This window comes from Elaeis guineensis, chromosome 12, assembly GCF_000442705.2.
Source record: "Elaeis guineensis isolate ETL-2024a chromosome 12, EG11, whole genome shotgun sequence".
Lineage (NCBI taxonomy): Eukaryota > Viridiplantae > Streptophyta > Magnoliopsida > Arecales > Arecaceae > Elaeis > Elaeis guineensis.
The window spans coordinates 21092810-21110760 of NC_026004.2; the positions used below are offsets into that span (position 1 = coordinate 21092810).

Here is a 17951-nt window from a genome sequence, read left to right on the forward strand (position 1 = left end):
CGGGTGGCAATCTTTGCTTTCCTTCCTAAATTAAAAAAAAAATAAACTGATTACGATGCAAAATAAATGATCCATAATTAATTATATTTAATCAAAAATTATTACCATATCAAAAAAAAATATAATTATAATATTATATTAATTGTTATTAAAAATTTATTATGTATTACGCTAACAAAGGAGAGTCGTGGAATCCATGTTACACGGAAAAATTTAAAATATTAAAATACTTCTTAAGCCTCCACTTGCTCAAAAAATTCTTGTCCACGTTCGCTCCTCGGCAACGACAACTGTAAACAGCTCAGACATTTATAGCCAGCCGGCTTGATGTTGAGCTAGCTCAAATAGCATATAAAATAAAATCTATGAGATAAATATTTAAACATTTAATGAAAATAAATATTTCAATTAAGAAAAACTTAGGAAATTAAAAAATAATGGCATACGACGTCAAAGAACGATACAAATAATAAAATAGGAAACGGGACCTTTATTTCCTGCCTCTTATTCCATTCCATCTCAATTCTCCTTCCAATTTCCCCCTCCCTCCGGGTCGGATGGCCCGCTGCATAATTACCGAGCGGCGATATCCTCGGCTTGTGGGGTCTTACAAGGCGGTGAAGAGCTTCAGTGCACTAAGTTCGTGTGATTGATTGGGATTGTAAGTACGTTTTTTTTTACAGTAAACTGGTTACAGTGTTCGAACGCCAAGAAATGGCCATTAGATCCCGGACGAGAGCGAAATCGACGCGGCTAGGCTCCGACCCTTCTCCTCCCATGGCCTCTTCCCCTCCGCTGCGCCCCAAGGCGGTCGCCACCTCCACCGCCCGCCACCGAAGCCCCTGGAAGAGAGGACTCTCGTTCCTCTTCGTCTTGATCTCCCTTGCCGTCCTTCTCCTCATCAATCTCGCTTGGAAATTGAGTGCATTCGTCGTCTATTCTCCTCGATTCTACTCTTGCGACATCGTCAATGAGTTCCCCCACGATCCCGGCGCCTTCACCCAGGTATAATTTCGGTGCCATTTCTTGAGTGTTTGTTTGTTCTTGGTGGATCACAGAAGACGACGTCTTCCTGAATTATAACATGGGGATCTCACAGAACATGTGACAATTTAGATGCTGAAAAAAGAACTCAGGGAGTCAATGGAAATTAGGTTTTTATAAGAAAATTCTGAAAATGACGTGTATAATATATTTAGTCAAGTTCAATTCAGTAAGCCAAACTATTTTGTCTGTTAACTTTATATGGTGATTAATTCTTTTGTCTGTTCATTATTGTGATTTTATTTTCTTACTTCTAAAGATCTTAAATTTAAGCTGCACATGGTTCTTTTCTTTGATGAGTCATTACTTTGTCTGTCTTCTTGTAAGAATAATAGCAGAAGATGCAAGACAGTAGTATATCGGGCAATCTACTTGCGTATATTGCTGGCATGCAATTTTTAATATTTGAATCGAGTAGAAAATTAATTATGATAATCTAACCATTTCGGAAAGAACCCTTTAATGTCCCAATCGACCTAGAAACAATTAGGTACTATTAGACTTTTCAGCACCAGCCTCTTTCCTAGCAGGCTTATCTGATATCACGTCAAATTTTTCATGATTTTTTTTTTGGACTATTATTTATATTAGTGCTCTCATTTTAATAATTTGATGCTGTGTTTACGGGCATTAATTTTTATTTTTTCCCCTTTTCTGTCAGGGTCTCGTATATGGAGGAAATGATACATTATTTGAGTCAACTGGCCTTTATAAAAAGGTATGCACATATCAATTTTGAAAACAAAATATTTTGGTACCCAGAAAATTTATCGGTGAAATTTCAGCAAAAGTGCTTTTCTGACTTCAGTGGAAATGCCTCCATTCTTCTTCACTATGTAGATATCTTTTCTATTGTTGTATCTTTAATGAAAAGTTTTTATATATGATGCTGCTGCCTCTAACCTATATATACTAAGTTTGTTTCTTATTTTTAAATTCTGTCATTTCCCTAAAAATTGTCACCTAATTGGACTGCTGTATTAGTTTCTACTTAAGCAGTTGGGTCCTCCACATTAAAGCTTTCAAGTTTGTCCTTGTTACTAATATGATTTGCTCTTGTCCCAACATCTGTTGAAATAATCTAGTTATCATTGGCTTCTCTCTCCGAGTGTGTGATTTTCTGACAGCCATGAAATGTATAAGTTATATTGCTGACCCTATTTAACATAGGGCATGTTTTATATGTATCTAGATGTCATACTATTTCATACTAAAACCTTCACTAGATCTTGAATAAGTTTAAGATTTAAAGTTTAAACCTTTCTGCAGTATTATTATCTTCATCCAGTATACTATTCATGTTTCACTAAGCCATGTTTCATACATATTAGGCAGGCTATTTAAAAATTAACCTTACTAAATTTTTTATAATTGAATGAAATTTGTATATGCATATGGAAAATAGAACTATATCAGAAAAGCAATATCAAAGCAAAAAATCATTTTATATTGCTTGTTGGCTCAATTGAAAATTAATTTCCATTTATATCCTCCAAAATCAAAAGGTTTCTTTCTTTTACTTCAAAGGTTTGTAAACTTGGATATGGTTTTGGTGAGGCTCATGGAGTTGTGGTTTCTGTGGTCTCAACTGTTTCTCTCTGAATTTTGTAGTTTTAGTCATAAAAATCAGAAGAAATTTCTTAAAAGAAGAAAATACAGAAGAATCCTAGAAAGTTGAAATGCAACGTTTAGACTATTTGCGATGTGTAGGTTCTTTGTTGTCTCATTTCGATAATTTTCACTTGACATTAAAATTGCATATAAATAAAATCCACCAAGTTGACTGGTGTTTAAATTTCATTATATATTTCAATTTTGAAGATTTTCAGTGACTGGAGGATTTAAATTTTTCTTCATCAATTTTTAGTGGAATTCACAAATATATTGTATTTGAACATTTCTTTCTCACATGTTTAAAATGACTGTCTGATTAAATGCATGTAGTTGGATATTGTATTTCTTTTATATAAAAAATGTCATTAATTGTAGATAGTGCTGTCATCCATTTAATTCTTCACATTAGTCCTTATAAAGTAGTGTATATATGTTCTTTTCTGAGGTCATGGCCTATTAAAGATTATATTTATCACCTATCTCCTCATTTAACTCGAGAAAGAAAAAGAGGAAAACTACTAAAACCTGACGCTTTGTGGCCAATTTATATAGGTAACTAAATAAACAATAATAATATCATAATAAAAACCAAAATAGAACTTTCTCATCACCCTTGCTGATGTCTTTGATTGATAACATCCATGTTGTTTGGGATGTTGCTTGTACTTGAGGTTTGCTGTACCAGATTGAACCAGAAGGCACAAGGTGTGCTGTACCATATCGGTTTGGTACCGAAATGTGGTATTTGGGGTGGGGGACTGTACTGACACTCGGTATGCCGAACCGGCTCTATATCAACATAGTAACATGTTGACACTGATACAGGGCCTGGTATCGAGGCAGCAAACCTTACTTGTACTACAAAAGATGAGCTATAATTATTGAGTAATAAAAACAAGGATTTATCCAAGAAAATATTTATAATGCATGCAGGCATGCATAAGTAATTTTTTTTTCCTGCAAACATGATGTTATCATGGAAATGCAACCAAGAAAGACAAACTTGTAACTTACTAAGAAGAACAAAAAGCAAAACTGGGAATTCCAAAAGTAAGACATGAAAATATTTTAATTGGTGCTACATATTGTACTGTCCAATATGATATGATGCAGACTTGTTGGTATGATAAATGCCATTTGATATGTAGATGAACCATATTGGACTTTATCAACATCAATCATATAGCATTGAGCAATGTTATGCCATTACACTAAGTTACACAATGGTATGATCTGATACCACCTTAAGAAATATCCAGCACAGGTCCAGGACCATGAGGAGGCATATAAGTGTCCCTAGATGGTGTCGTACCCATGTTTGACCCGGTGTATATGGATGAATGTCTGGTCTTGTTTGGGGGGGAGGGGGTGTGCGGGGAGAGAGGGGGATAGTTTTGTTTTTTATTTTTTCCTTTTCCAAAATGATATGTGTGCAGTAAGAAATAAACTGATAGGCACTTTTAATCCATATGGTGCATAGGTAAAGCAATTGGAGTATTGATTAGAGAAAAGGATTTGGACTGCTTCAAGAAATTGAAGAGCCAAAGTTCATATCTGGGACTATATACTTTTACAACAATGTGTATTTAGTCTTTTGCTATTAAGCTATGAGCACAGTTTTTTCTATATTTCTCAACAAGTATTGCATTAGTTTTATATGCTTGTTTTTACTGCTTTACTAAGACCCTTATTTTTGTTTCCTTTTGTGAAACTCAGTCATCAGTCAGACATGTTCTTCTCCAGACTGGAAGGGTAAGTCAATTTAACCGTTTTTGTTATAGTTTCAATGAAATTGATAGTATTAATTTAACCAGTGGCATTGTGCTTGACAAGTTAGTCCATTGCTAGTTTCCATGTTTGGATGCAATAAACCTATTGTCAGCATGTCTTCATCTTAGACCATTAGCCAACTGATTGCTGGGTCATCTTTTAAAGTTGGGTATATTCTAAGAATATACAAAAATTTATGATTATATCACTGATTTGAGTTAGTGGGATTGACTTGAAATAGTATTCAAAGTTTCAAATGTCCACCAATCAAAGCAGAGCGAAGAATTTTCTGTTCCTTGGAAGTATCACTTGTTCTCAGTATCACAGCATACGGTGCATTGTTGAGCCGTGATTATTAATTATGCATTGTGTAGTTATTACAGATGAATATATGTTGCTACTACCAAGATATGATGGCCTGCATGAAACCAATTATTCTGAAAACCATGAGAAACATAGAATCATGGAAGGGATTGTGATTGCTAAGAATCATGTTTGAAGTGTGTATTCATTTTATATGCAGTTCACTGGATCTTAATTTACTTTTGAATTTTTAGCTTTAACTATAAGGCTATCGTAGGTGTTTGGCCAAATAAACGTCTGATGGAATTGTATATAGATGCTGGGATGTATATTACATGCATCTGGTGTGTTGTAGAAGTGTTAGCTGTGTTTTATGCTTGCATCTGTTATTATAATCATTTGATTAGAAAATGTCAGCTAAAAAATGAGCAGTACTTTGTCTTTTTATTTTTAAAAGGATCATTCTTGTAAAATTGTGAGGTAAATGAGTAGCCTCAGTAGTGACCATCATTTCTTGTTTGATCGATTTCCAGGTCCAGACTTCTTACGAAATGGATGGATCTTTATTTGGAGAAGGTCTTACTCTTTTGGGTGAAAGGTTACTACCAAACATCTAATAGTTGAACTTACTCTCTTGGCTCATTCTAATGGTGAACTACATGAGACAATTTGTTGTGTAGAAAAAATAATTCATTGCTTCTCTTTTAGTTTTTTGCTGTCATGATGGAACATGTTCTATTATTTTTTTCTCTAGTTGCTATTTCTTCCTATTTAATTTATTCACATCAGGCAAAACAGTTAACTCATCCTTTACAATATAATTATCCTATACTGCTTGTGTTGCGCAATTACAACTCTTCTTTCTAATTTGTTAATGTATGTCACTGAAGCTAAGTATATCAAACATGGAGCCAATTAAATAAAGATGCTACTATGTCAATTTCTGGAGCAACAGTTCAAGCTTCAAGGCATTCTGTAAAACCTTCACATCTTAATTGCTGCTATAATAAATAATGTAACATTTATGAGGGGAGTCAGGGTTCCCCGAAATAATATGTTCATGAACCTTTTTTCTCATTTAAAATCATGTTATGTTCCCAGTGAGCCTGATGATAGATTAAAAAAATGGAAAATACACAGTTATGATCCTGCTGATCCAGGGTCCTAGGATCGCTGAACCGGAGACAGTCCTAATCTCTGGCACTTTTTTGCACAAAAAAGTTGCCCTAGGACTTGAACTTGCACCATTGCCTGTCAATCCAAGCCTTTTACCTAGGAATGGATGAGAAGTTGGATTGTTTTATCACTAGACATTGTGCCCAGCCCAACTCCATCACCCACAGTCCTCCTCACCTGCCAAAGGGGAAAAAAATAAATTAAAAAAAAAAAATCAGACTATGGCAGGGAGAGTGATAAATCTTACCTAATCAAATGCTAGGTTCTTTAGGTGAAGTTGGAATTTGGTTATCTTGAACTGGAATAATGGGAATAATTGTAGTAAGTTGAAAGTGGCAGAATCACAAGTCTTAAAGAATATGAATACGATGGTTTCAAGGAAGCATTGATAAGGTCACATTTGATATTATTAATAGATAGAAACAACATATCTGGGGCTTGTCATTTTTCTTAGTTGTGAATTTATTTGCTGCACTTAAAAATACTGAATATGATAAAAGAATATTTAGTATAACCATACCTAAACTAGGGGCATGTTTGGTTGGGGGGAGTTGGACTCTAAAATGGGAATGGGAATGAGTGACTTCTATTCTAGCCATTTTGTTGGGGGGAGTCTCATTGCCATTCTAGTTCTAAAGGGAAATGAGAATTGCCCAATCATCTGAAGCCCAATCTCTTCTCTCCCTTAGTATTCAAAATTTCATTCCAATTTCGATTCTGATTCCGGTCACAAACCAAACACATACCAGTTCCTATTCCTATTCCTATTCTTATTCCAATTCATTTTGATTCCGATTTTGATTCCAATTCCAGTTGCGAGCCAAACGCGCCCTAAGGTCAGTTTTGATAAAATTACATTGGAATTATGTACTCTAGAGAGTATATTTGGCTTGTTAGAGCTCATGAAGAGGACATTCTGAAGATGGTGCAACACCTGAATGTTCTAAAGGAACTATTACTACAAGAAGGTGATGTTACTTAGAATCTTTTGGCCATGCTACAAATATGACTTATTGCATGAGAAAGAGAAAGAAGAGTATCACAAATCTTGTCTTTTTTTAGTTGATACACCCCTCCATATTTTCTCTCTAGATTGTACTAATTACATGAGAAAGAGAAAGAAAAGTACAGTGTAATTCATATCAAGTATCAATTTTTCTCATAAGAAACTTTATTGATAGGATCACAACCTCCTGATAAGTGCTCCTTGCTCTTGAATGACCAGTGTGCACTAGTACATTGGAACTGGAGAATTCAGATGCTCATAAAATGCGAAACAAGTTATCAGTGTTCCAGCCCTTAAAAGCTAATTATCTTGTGACCGCTTATGGTTGGTAGAATGACTTTTGCTCTTAAAGGCATTTTTTATGTTATAGATCATGATCAATGGTTTGGATGCTTAATTTAATGAATTGTCATATAATTTGCAGCTCAACTCTCCTCCCATCCCCTTCTCTCTTGTGATATATGTACACATGTAAAGCCGTATATGCACAAATAGGTATAAATATACACGTATACATTGTATTGGTCATGGCTCCTGTATCTGCACTTATATTTTTAGATAAGAGCATAACATGCCCCTATATCTAATATTACATTTTATGTAAACCATTGTCGATTTCTCATAGCAGCATAACTTTAAAAAGCTACTAAATTCATTTATAAATAAATTTCGAGAGAGCAAGTGATAGACGGATAAAACAAAGCTCTCTAGTTATGTTTGTGCCTCTGGCTATTATATCATGATAAAGATGTTAATGAGTACCTTTCAAACACATCACAACTACTTTTAGTGTTTTGTCATATAACTTCGAGGTTTTTCTGGAAGACAATTCTTGATAGTAAACTGATGTATAATGATCTAAATTTTGTGTTCTTTAATTTGTAGGTTGTTTCAAGTGACTTGGTTGACAAATATTGGTTTCATCTATGATCGATATAATCTTAGAGAGGTTTATTCTTCACCCAGACATCTCTGCATATTCTTGAAATCTTGCTTAATTCCACATTATTCTGTAAATATACTTAGGGCCTGGTTTGGTTTTTAAGTGGGCTGAGCGTGAGCCCACTTAACTAAAGTGGCTTCAGCTCCCCATGGACCAAAGCCAGTTTGGACCATTTCTCCCTAAATCGGGACAATGAAGGAACTCACTTCTACTCCACTTTGGGACAACCAAATGCCCAAATTGGGCTTCCCATGCTGAACTGAGTTCAATGCCCAATAGCGGGCAACCAAACAGGCCTTTAATGTGATAAGTTTGTGATGTGTTTCATGCAACTGAGTTTTTTATGTGGTCATGTTTTTTCCTGAATGTTCACTTTCTAGAGCATAATACTTAACCACAACTGTCAAATCTTGTCTCAACTGTTGAGGGTTTGCTTTAAGAATCCTCGTTTGCCAAGTACTGAACATGTATTAGTTTCATAGTTTGACATGCTATTTTAAGACTGGCTGTCAATCTGATGCTTCCACCTTTTTGATCTGTGTTAGGGACTGATATCAGCAGTGATGTTAAATTAGAAAACATACTTGCGAGAAAACAATCAGGAATGCGGATCATAATATATGATGCCTGGTTATATAGTTTGAGTGGCTTTATCCTATATATATATATATATATATATATATATATATATATATCTTATATTAGAATTGCAAAAGAAAAAGAATTCAAAAAGGATGAAACGAAACTAAAAAGCCCACAACCTATACTGAAACACATTTATACTTGCTTGAGTAAACCCACAGCTGGCCTCTTTATTTTATATGAATCCATATTCGATGTGTTTACAAGGCTTCAATTGTTAGTTATCTGCATTGAAAAATGGGAAGGAAATAAGGCCAAGAAAAGGAATTTAGGGTTGAGCATCCAAATAAAATGACAGAGTAGATTAAAATGGAAAGAAAATGCAATAACATTCTTTCCACCATTCTCGTCAATATTTTTTTGTTCTCTCTCTTAGCCATCAATTGCATGACCTTCCTAACCACCTGAACCAGGACTTGGATAACCTCTGTCCACATGGCACTATTATCACTATCCTAGGGATCTAGGACTAGGTTTTATGGATTTGTGCAATACATGCTGACCGGTTGGGCAGTAGGGCCAAACTCAAAACTGACCCATTTATGGTTGTGTTGGCCTCGAACAACCCAAACCCAAGCTGTTTATAAAGGATTCATAACCTAACCCATTTATTTCAGGTAGATTGGTGGATCTGGGTCAGAAATTGCCATCCTTACCATGTCGCTAGTATTTTCTATACTTTGTCATAGCCACTGCCATAATCATGATTAGTGCTTACACCATTACCATTACCTTTAGCATCAAAATGGCATCATGTTTTTTTTTTCATCCCTTTCTTTTATCTTTAGTAGTGAAATTAAAGAATAAAAATTTATCCTTGTCTCCATATTTTTGCTACTGTCATAGAGTAATTGCCCCCAACTCTTATATATTTAGATTTTCAATGTACCAAAGTCATGATGAATGATGCATTCCTGCATGTTTGATAGAATGGCCCTTTTTGATTGATAAATAATAAAATAATTAAGTTCACTTTTTATTAAACTAGATAGACACAATCCAAGTGATAATTAAAGATTAACTACCTCGTGCTAATAATGTGCGCCACATGCAACATATCTACTAAGATTGCATATGTGCCTGATAAGGTTTTAACTACAGACACCAAACCCCCTTTTGTTTTCCCATCTAAATGACACAGTAGTATTGACGGTATGTAAAAAACTAACAGCTTTAGAGAATATTATCTATATGCATCTGTATGGTCAGTATGGTGTCATCAGTGCACTCTAGTATGAATTGGTATGACCAATGTGTATCTATGTCCAGGTTTTGATGTCCTGGAACCTGCATTAGTGCCAATTTTGCATCGGAATGGTAGGATACTTGTCGTACTATCCCATTCCAATGGTTTTTGAATCCATAGTGTCTGCAAAGTGCTATGCACATCGTCTTATTGGCCCATATATGGACCAGCCATTATATAATAGCCTCATATAGGATATGATATGCAGTAAGGAGTTTGGTACGCATGTACCACATTTTAAACGTGGAAGTCAACCTTATTTTATGCTACATTATATTGTTTGCTGGTTGTCCTTATGATGCTTGTTTAAAATTCCCTTTGGAATTTTATTACTCTGGAACATCTAATCAAGAATTTAAATTGTTAGTGCTCTGTGACATTTTTTTTTTTTATGTTTCTAGTTAAACTCTAAGAAAGAACCTATTCACTTCTTCCTCAACCAAATCTTGTCTTCTACCTCCTGGTTCATCCTATAATGGCTGTCCTCAGTTCATATGCTGTGCATAAAACATACAAGGACATATTCATGAGTAATGAGAAATATGAGAAACTAAAATATATAAATTTTGGAACTTGAAACAGTGACCTCGTAATGAACCAAGGCTTAACCTGATGATCATACCCTTTTGCTTAGCAACCATAGATTCTAGGTTCAATTCTCGAGTGGTGCATCCCCTATTATTGGAAACTAAATAATTATAACATGGACGGGTATCCCTCCTTTCTCTCAGTAAAAAAGAAAGGAAATATAGACCTAGGAGAAAATTAGCCTCCAAATATGAAAGCAAGCAACCATTGATGATAAATTCGAAAATAAAATATAATATGTACCTGATATGATATATACTTTGAACATTAACTAACCAAACATGCATGGTGCAGCGTCAGAAGTTCATTCATCAGATGCATGATGGATGGGGGCTGGCGACTGATGGAAAAGTATTATTTGGGAGTGATGGAAGTTCAACACTTTATCACATTGATCCTCTAACCTTCAAAGGTCTCTCAATCTGTAAGAGTTGTACTATCAATTTTTTGTATGCTATTGGTTCTGACTGTTCTTAAATATCATGCAGTCACAAGAAATGTAACTGTAAGATATGGCGATCTTGAAATTCCTTATGTTAATGAATTGGAGTATGTAAGTGGTGAAGTTTGGGCAAATATCTGGCAGGTGAGATAATTTTGCTTTACAGGATTTCAGATTACTTTTGGTTTCACTTGTCTATGATACATAATTTCATTCACAATTTCATTTTTTTTTTTAATTATTTTAACCAAGATTCGTTACATAGATTAATTTTGGTCTCACCCCTATCAAAATTATCATGGTTTAGAACCCTAACCTCACATTTGTATGAGTGCTAGAGTATTGTATATTCAAATATTTTTAATGTGGATTGGTATGTAAAATTAGATGTGATATCTTGTCAATTTGCTTTAATAACATCTTACAGTATAATTCTAAATATTTACACTTACATGGTATAGACAGATTGCATAGCTAGAATCTCTCAGAAAGATGGCACGGTGCTTGGTTGGATCCTTCTCCATGAATTAAGGTGTGCTGCTTTCATTTTTCTAAGTGTCCTTTTTTCCCTAATAATAAATTCCTTAATTATCTTGCTACAGTATATGTCTTGTGTTGTAATCATGATTTTTTTTTCCCCTATAATTCTTTACAGGGAACGGTTGTTAAGATCTGGACACCAAGTGAGTCTCAATTTCCTTATGCTTGTATCTGGGTCAATATCAGCCATAGTGATTTCATCTCTGTTCCTTTTAATTATCCTTAGCAAACCCAGAAGCGATAATCTAGCTGTTCCTTTTATTTTTTTTCTCCCCTTCTTAAAGCCAGTGTAATATTTTCCATAAGTCACTTCTCCATTCATTGAGAATTATCACAAAAAATTGCCATCATCGACTCTTGAGGCCTTGCTTTCCTTTTGAAACTGATGTGGATCAGGTTAACCATGATGGAACAGTCTTTGATAACACTTTATCTCATTTCTCTTACAATCTTCAACTTCCTACAATGTAGATATTACTAACGTTCATGCTTCTAGTATTCCCAACTTCAAGTTCAACTGCATTCCAACTATGATGCACAAATGATAGACTGCACTTTTATGTTTGACCAATCTCACAGGGGTAGATAATCATTTTAAATTTGTGTAACAATTATTTTGCATGGAAATACTTTCATTGAAATTCTACGTACGTGAGCATTTGCAAGTAGATGGTCTCGATTTTCAATTTTGGAAAGCTGCAAAATACACACTTTACAACTATTGCATGGACATGGATGTGAGTGTTGGACTTGAATGCATGTCTAGATGGCTAATTCAGCAAGAGGGGAAAAAAGGATATGAAGGATGTAAGAATAAAATTTATCAAATTATATATTATCATATTTTATGATCTAAAATGTTATTATTTAATTTTGACAGCTTGTTCTGTATAAATCTCATCAAGCTCCACAAAGCAGGTACCAAAAACCATGCTAGTACATTATTGGTTCCATACAATATGAGACACACCTATACAGATCTAGGCTTGCAATACTTTTTTGTCGCTCTCGGTCATAGTACCATCCAAAACTGGGCGGATGGATTGGTGTGGGATGGTTCTGCATGCTTTAGACCTGTTTGACTCGTACCTTACCAGTATGGTATGTTACCACGGGGCAGTATGGATTGGTACCGCAGATCTTAAAGTTGTATTTCTTATTGTTGTTAATTTATTATTGATTAATTCATGACGTGACTTTTGATTTCAACCCTTTCAATTATTTGAATCTGTTTTATTTTGAAAGATGCACATAAATTGCCGGTGCTATTATTGATCTTTAATGATGGTCATAATATAAATCATGATTTGTTCCTTTCTTACAGTTTAGTGTCATACTATGAAGATAAATGGCATGCTATATTTGACATGGCTTTAGGTATTATGTGCTTGTATCATGCCAGCCTCTCGCTGCGTAGCAAGTACCATGTTGTGGCAGTGCTTGTAATGCACTGGCACCATAGTGTGCTAGGAATTAGCATGCATCTGGTACAGTTCCAATGCCGCATGCCAAGACAGGCAATGTGCAGAACTGTGCCAGATTATGCATGCTGACGGCATTTTAATCCATGATATTCCATATGCTTAAGAGATACTAAATGGTTACAACAATATGTCTTGCCACCAGAATTGTTATCAAACTACTTAGTCCTCATCCAAACTCCACCCAAAGATACGAGATACAAGACATTTTGCAAAAGGTCCTTTTACTGCATACTTTCTTAATCATAAACTATGAAAGCCCACTCCGAATGTCATTGAAATTTTATCTGTTGCTGGAAGAGTTCCAGCCTTGACCAAATTTTGAAATTTGTGAGTGAGGAATTTGGTGACTAATTGTAGTATCTGATGCTTATCCAAACTGTTGATACATTTTCGACGTGCATTCTTTGAGCTGGATGTGAGTTCATGTGTGACATTGCCTTTAACTCCATTATTGTACACCACACCCTTGTGTCTGTCCATCATAGGTGCTCTCATTCTTATGCCTGGGCACTCTTTTTCATTCTTTAATTTGTATCCACTTGTGTTAATGTGTAATGTACGCTCACCTCTTCTTTTGGTGTTCTTATGGGATTTGTCTCTGCTTGTTATATACATTCAGTATAATGCCCTAGACAGATTTGTTCAGCCAATGTGACGTAGCTGTCATAGAAGCTCTAGCTCATCATTTCCTTTATTTGGTGGAGCCAATTATGTGTGAGCCAATCATTGTCAGCTCTTATCTACTTGAATCAAAGTATACCTTAATGAATAACTAATTGTTTTCTCTTCTTTCATTCATCCGTCTGCCCATCAATTAATGATAAAATGGATTATTCTGATATATACAATATAAATTTCAATTGTTTTTGCTACTATGACCTTCTTCACCATGATTTTTTATTCCTTCCAAGCATTTCACCTTGAAATAAGAAATTCTACCAATATCAAATTAAAAAAAAAGTGGGTTGCATCATTTCTATGGTTACTTTTTTATTGGTGAGGCCCTCTTGTCTATTACCTGAGATACAATTATCTTTGCCTCTTTTCTGCTAGTCTTACTTTAACTTGTATCAAGCTGTGTATAAATCAACTTTTTTAAACATTGCTGATGTCAAACCACATCATCTCCTAGATGCATTTTAGGATGTGCATGCACACAGATTAACTGGCATGTTGCTAATTTAGCATTTCCATTTATCTGTATCGGTATATTTATTTTCCATGCATAGTGACTGCAAGAACTTTACAACCTTCCAGGATATTGATGTTCTGAACGGTATTGCTTGGGATGAAGAAAAGAACCGTTTATTTGGTAATTACACCATTCCCCACCATATTTCCAGTATGAATTGTACTGATTAGTTTTCAGAGCAACATGCCTCTGTTACATATATTAGCTGTTGCATATTTTGCATACAGCAGTGTCATGACCCTAGATATGTTGTAATGTTTTCAGTGACAGGAAAGTTATGGCCAAAGCTTTATGAGATCAAGCTGCGTCCAATGAGGGGCCGACCGAAAGGAAGCATAGAAGACCTCTGTCCTATAAGAAATAAATCCAAGTAGCAGGATAATATTGTCAAGACCACTAGTAGAGAGTTGCAGCTCATTATGTGGGATCCACCACATGCCCATCTAAATCAGATGGTGCGAGACTGCATTAGTGACCTAGTTCCTCTGTCAGTTTGTATGGCATGCAAAAACTGCTCGCTGGATGGGCTAAATTTGGTCCATCAGTGATATGGTTATCATATTGCAACTTTGTGTTGAGATTTTTACATGTCTCAGTCCTCCCAAAAATGGGAGGCAGTGGACAGTGTGTGGATGGCACCTTATCTAAAGATGATCAAATTCAGCAAGTTAAAACATGATTCTGATATTAATTCCATTTGTCAAAACTAGTCATGTCTAAAATTCTTAATATTAATCTGGTTCCATATAATTTATGTGCATCTGATAACTAGTTGTGTAAACCAATCATAGCAATCCAAATCTTGCTGTGCAATGGGATGAAACTGTGGTGGCAAACATGGTTACTGAAAAATAATCTTGTCCAATTTACTATCTAATTTTACTATATATAATGAGAGCTCCGGTGGAGTGAGGCTCGACTCCAAGTAGTGAAGCCTCAAATTTTGGGATTCCTGCCTTGAGAGAGAGAGAACTCTGAGTCCTCGTTTCATGTGGAAATCCAAATTCTATAAAGTTTATCATTAAAATGTGAGTTTTTTTTTTTTTTTATTGAAAGACTTTCTCACAAAAAGAAGTCTTTTTATGAGAGGGCTTATACAAGATGCACTTCTATCTATTGAAAATCTGGAATCACATTGGAACCATGCAAAATAATATTAATCCTTGTTCACCTTTGTAAACGGTGAGATCCATCCACTCATAGAAAATTTCAAAAATCCTAGTTCTCCCCCGTATAAGGTTAGACCCAACTATTCCCGTGGCTTGTGCAAACCAGGTGTCAAGATCTAGGCGTTTGAAAACTTAATAGGCTGGGAAAGAATTTTAATATTTTTAATACTAATTTGATACAGATAACTTTACAACTTATTTAGTAGCCTATCATCTTATTCAAAAAAGCTAGTTAGAATATATTATTTGGATTCTTTGTTCCTATATTACCTATATAAGTATCTAAGATTTTTTTAGTAATAATTGATACGGACTAAGCATATATTTGCATAGGTTCTCACATGATTTTTTATTTAAAGTTTTGACAAAAATGATTTTTTATTTAAAATTTTGGCATTTTCATCAAGTCAAAAATTCATATTCATTCAAATTTAATCACAAACACCACAATAACTTATGAATAGCCTAAATACATCGTGCTACGGTATCCATTAGTCCGTATGAGCCATGAGGTGGATTTGATCTGCTAATATTTATATTAACTTAGAATTTTATTCAAGAAAATTAGTTAAAAAATATTATTTGAATTTTTTAGTTCTATATATAAGTATCTAAAATTTATATAGTGCATACTTGATGTAGATTAAATACATACCTACATGGATCTCACAACTTAAATATGATCTCTGACTCACCTTTCATTGGACTTCGGAGGATGAGGTTCAACCATAAATTTAAGCAGGGCCTGGCATTTGTGCCTGGAATGATAGGTCAACGCGATATGGGCTCCTTCACTGTCCGATGCCCTCAAAGTTGTAGCCTCAGATTGCCAGTCACGACCTTCTGCTCGCCCGGTGGGCAACCTCTGACTCCAGCATGAAACCCTACAAGCTCCAACTGTGCTCATATCATCTCCATTTTCCTATGTGAATGTATTCTTTTCTTCATATAATGGAAAAAACCTGTCTCAAAGCTTGGAAACATTTCCAGTTTGTGGGTCTCATATCAAGAAGAGAAAAGAGCTGTTTCGAGGAAAAGCTTGTTAAGTGGCTTAGTTGAGAAAGAAAAAAAAAAAAAAAAGGAGAGAGAATTATTTTAGAAAAAGAAAAACCAGATATTAGTAAACGTAATGCTAATGGAAGACTCTCTTATCGAAAAAGAATCTCGAAATATCATTTCTCTTCTTTTTTTAAGATTTAAGTCTTCTTATTGCTTAGATGATCCGGATCTCACTAATATGCATTGGTCCTAAAGAAAATACAGTTTTATATGCATGTGTATTGCATATGCCAATATAGTGCAGGTTGGAGCATCTAGCATGCATGCAATCACCAGGTCAACAACAAGAATCTCAGCTATTTATGCTTCTTCTCATAGCCTGTCGGGCTTCGATCTTAATTAGGCACATGGCAGACAACCACGACTCTCAGTAATATACAAGAAATATTTATATGTTGGATATATGTTACATTTGGATCTTAGAAGTACATAAGAGAAAATGCTTTAAGCTAATCTAAAATGATCTTGATAATAGCCAAACTCTACAAATAACACACCTTTCTCCAGAAGAGAAAGAAAAATCATTTTGAAGTACAGTAAAGAAAAGAGCTTGTAATTTTTTGCTTATTAATTGATAAATATAAAAAATCATGGCAAAAAAATGAAAAAAGAAGGATCTAAAATAGCCTACAATGTGAGATCAATCCTTCTATTTTCTCCAAGACTGCTAGTCTTCTCATGAGTTTTTGCTTTACGACTTATGATAGATTGGTCAGCTTTAAAAAGATCGGATAAGTTTGCTCCAGTTGCCTCCTGGGGGTTCTTAGCTTAGGACTTTGTAGGATTAAAATGGTAATTAAAATTTCAAATTCTTGCCTTATATTTTAGTCTAATTTAAAATTATATTAAATTAAGTGATTAGCATCATTTGACATAATATTTTCTCTCAAATGACTAGATGGAATACAGGACTAGAGTTGAGAACAAAGTTAACTATTCAAACTGTTGGGTGGATGTCTGGCCAGGACACCACCTTCCAAGATCTTTTTGGTACTGTACGATGCAGCAGGAAGAAAAAAGAATAAAACAGAAACAATCAAAATACGGGGACCAGCCAAAAAAAAAACTCGCCTCCACGGAACATACAAATTTCATTATGAGAAAAAAAATATTACAAGAAGAGATATCATCCTCAACCATCGTACACCCAATTTCTCGCTCACAGAAAGTTCTCCCTCATAAAAACTCTCTTTCTAGAAAGACCTCCCTGAATCCCTGAAGTGATCGCTGTCCGCTGTCCAGGAGCCTCTCTGCTCCTTCTCTCACAACGTCACGCGTCTCTCTTTCTTCCTCATAGGTTCTTCCCTAGTCTGTGTGAAGCTGTCCGTGCCCAGGAGACCACCGGTCGAACCACCCCATGTTCTGTTGAGCATCAAGGTCTTTTAAAGGCCTAAATACAAATTAGATTAGGTTTAGGTCTCCTAATCAATCCCAAATAACCCCCTCAGCCATCGGATTACGATCGCAATATCCCAAAGCCATCTGATCGCGATCGATCTATGGAATAGTATCGTAGATTATGAGAAATGCGTGAGAAACGCCCACGCGATCCACACGTCCGACCGTGGACCACCCAGTCCACTGTGGATCGAGGAATCGGGTTGCTGAGCCCGCCACGTACGTGCACGTGGGCCCTGGGCCTAGGCCGGCCCATGCGCCCCCCGCGCCCTGGCCTGGGTCGGGCTCACCCATTGGGCTGCGCCCTGCGTGCGCCCAACCCACATGCTGGGCTG

The 17951-nt window shown here is 35.5% G+C and overlaps 1 protein-coding gene across 1 annotated transcript; it reads left to right on the forward strand.

Moving 5' to 3' along the window:
* Positions 1–568: 568 nt before the first annotated feature.
* Positions 569–14681, forward strand: LOC105054744 (glutaminyl-peptide cyclotransferase). The gene is made up of 11 exons (XM_010936330.4): positions 569–1005; positions 1706–1762; positions 4375–4410; positions 5265–5329; positions 7799–7862; positions 10627–10744; positions 10821–10918; positions 11236–11306; positions 11430–11457; positions 14056–14110; positions 14255–14681. Exons 1-11 carry the CDS (start codon positions 715–717, stop codon positions 14362–14364), a joined length of 993 nt encoding a protein of 330 aa, XP_010934632.1. The 5' UTR covers positions 569–714; the 3' UTR covers positions 14365–14681.
* Positions 14682–17951: the final 3270 nt, after the last annotated feature.

Excerpts from the sequence above, each read along its gene's own strand:
- LOC105054744 (XM_010936330.4), top strand. The coding sequence starts at position 715 with ATGGCCATTAGATCCCGGACGAGAGCGAAATCGACGCGGCTAGGCTCC. Across the intron at positions 5,330-7,798 it reads CTTACTCTTTTGGGTGAAAG|GTTGTTTCAAGTGACTTGGT; the intron begins GTTACTACCAAA and ends TTTAATTTGTAG. Across the intron at positions 7,863-10,626 it reads ATCGATATAATCTTAGAGAG|CGTCAGAAGTTCATTCATCA; the intron begins GTTTATTCTTCA and ends TGCATGGTGCAG.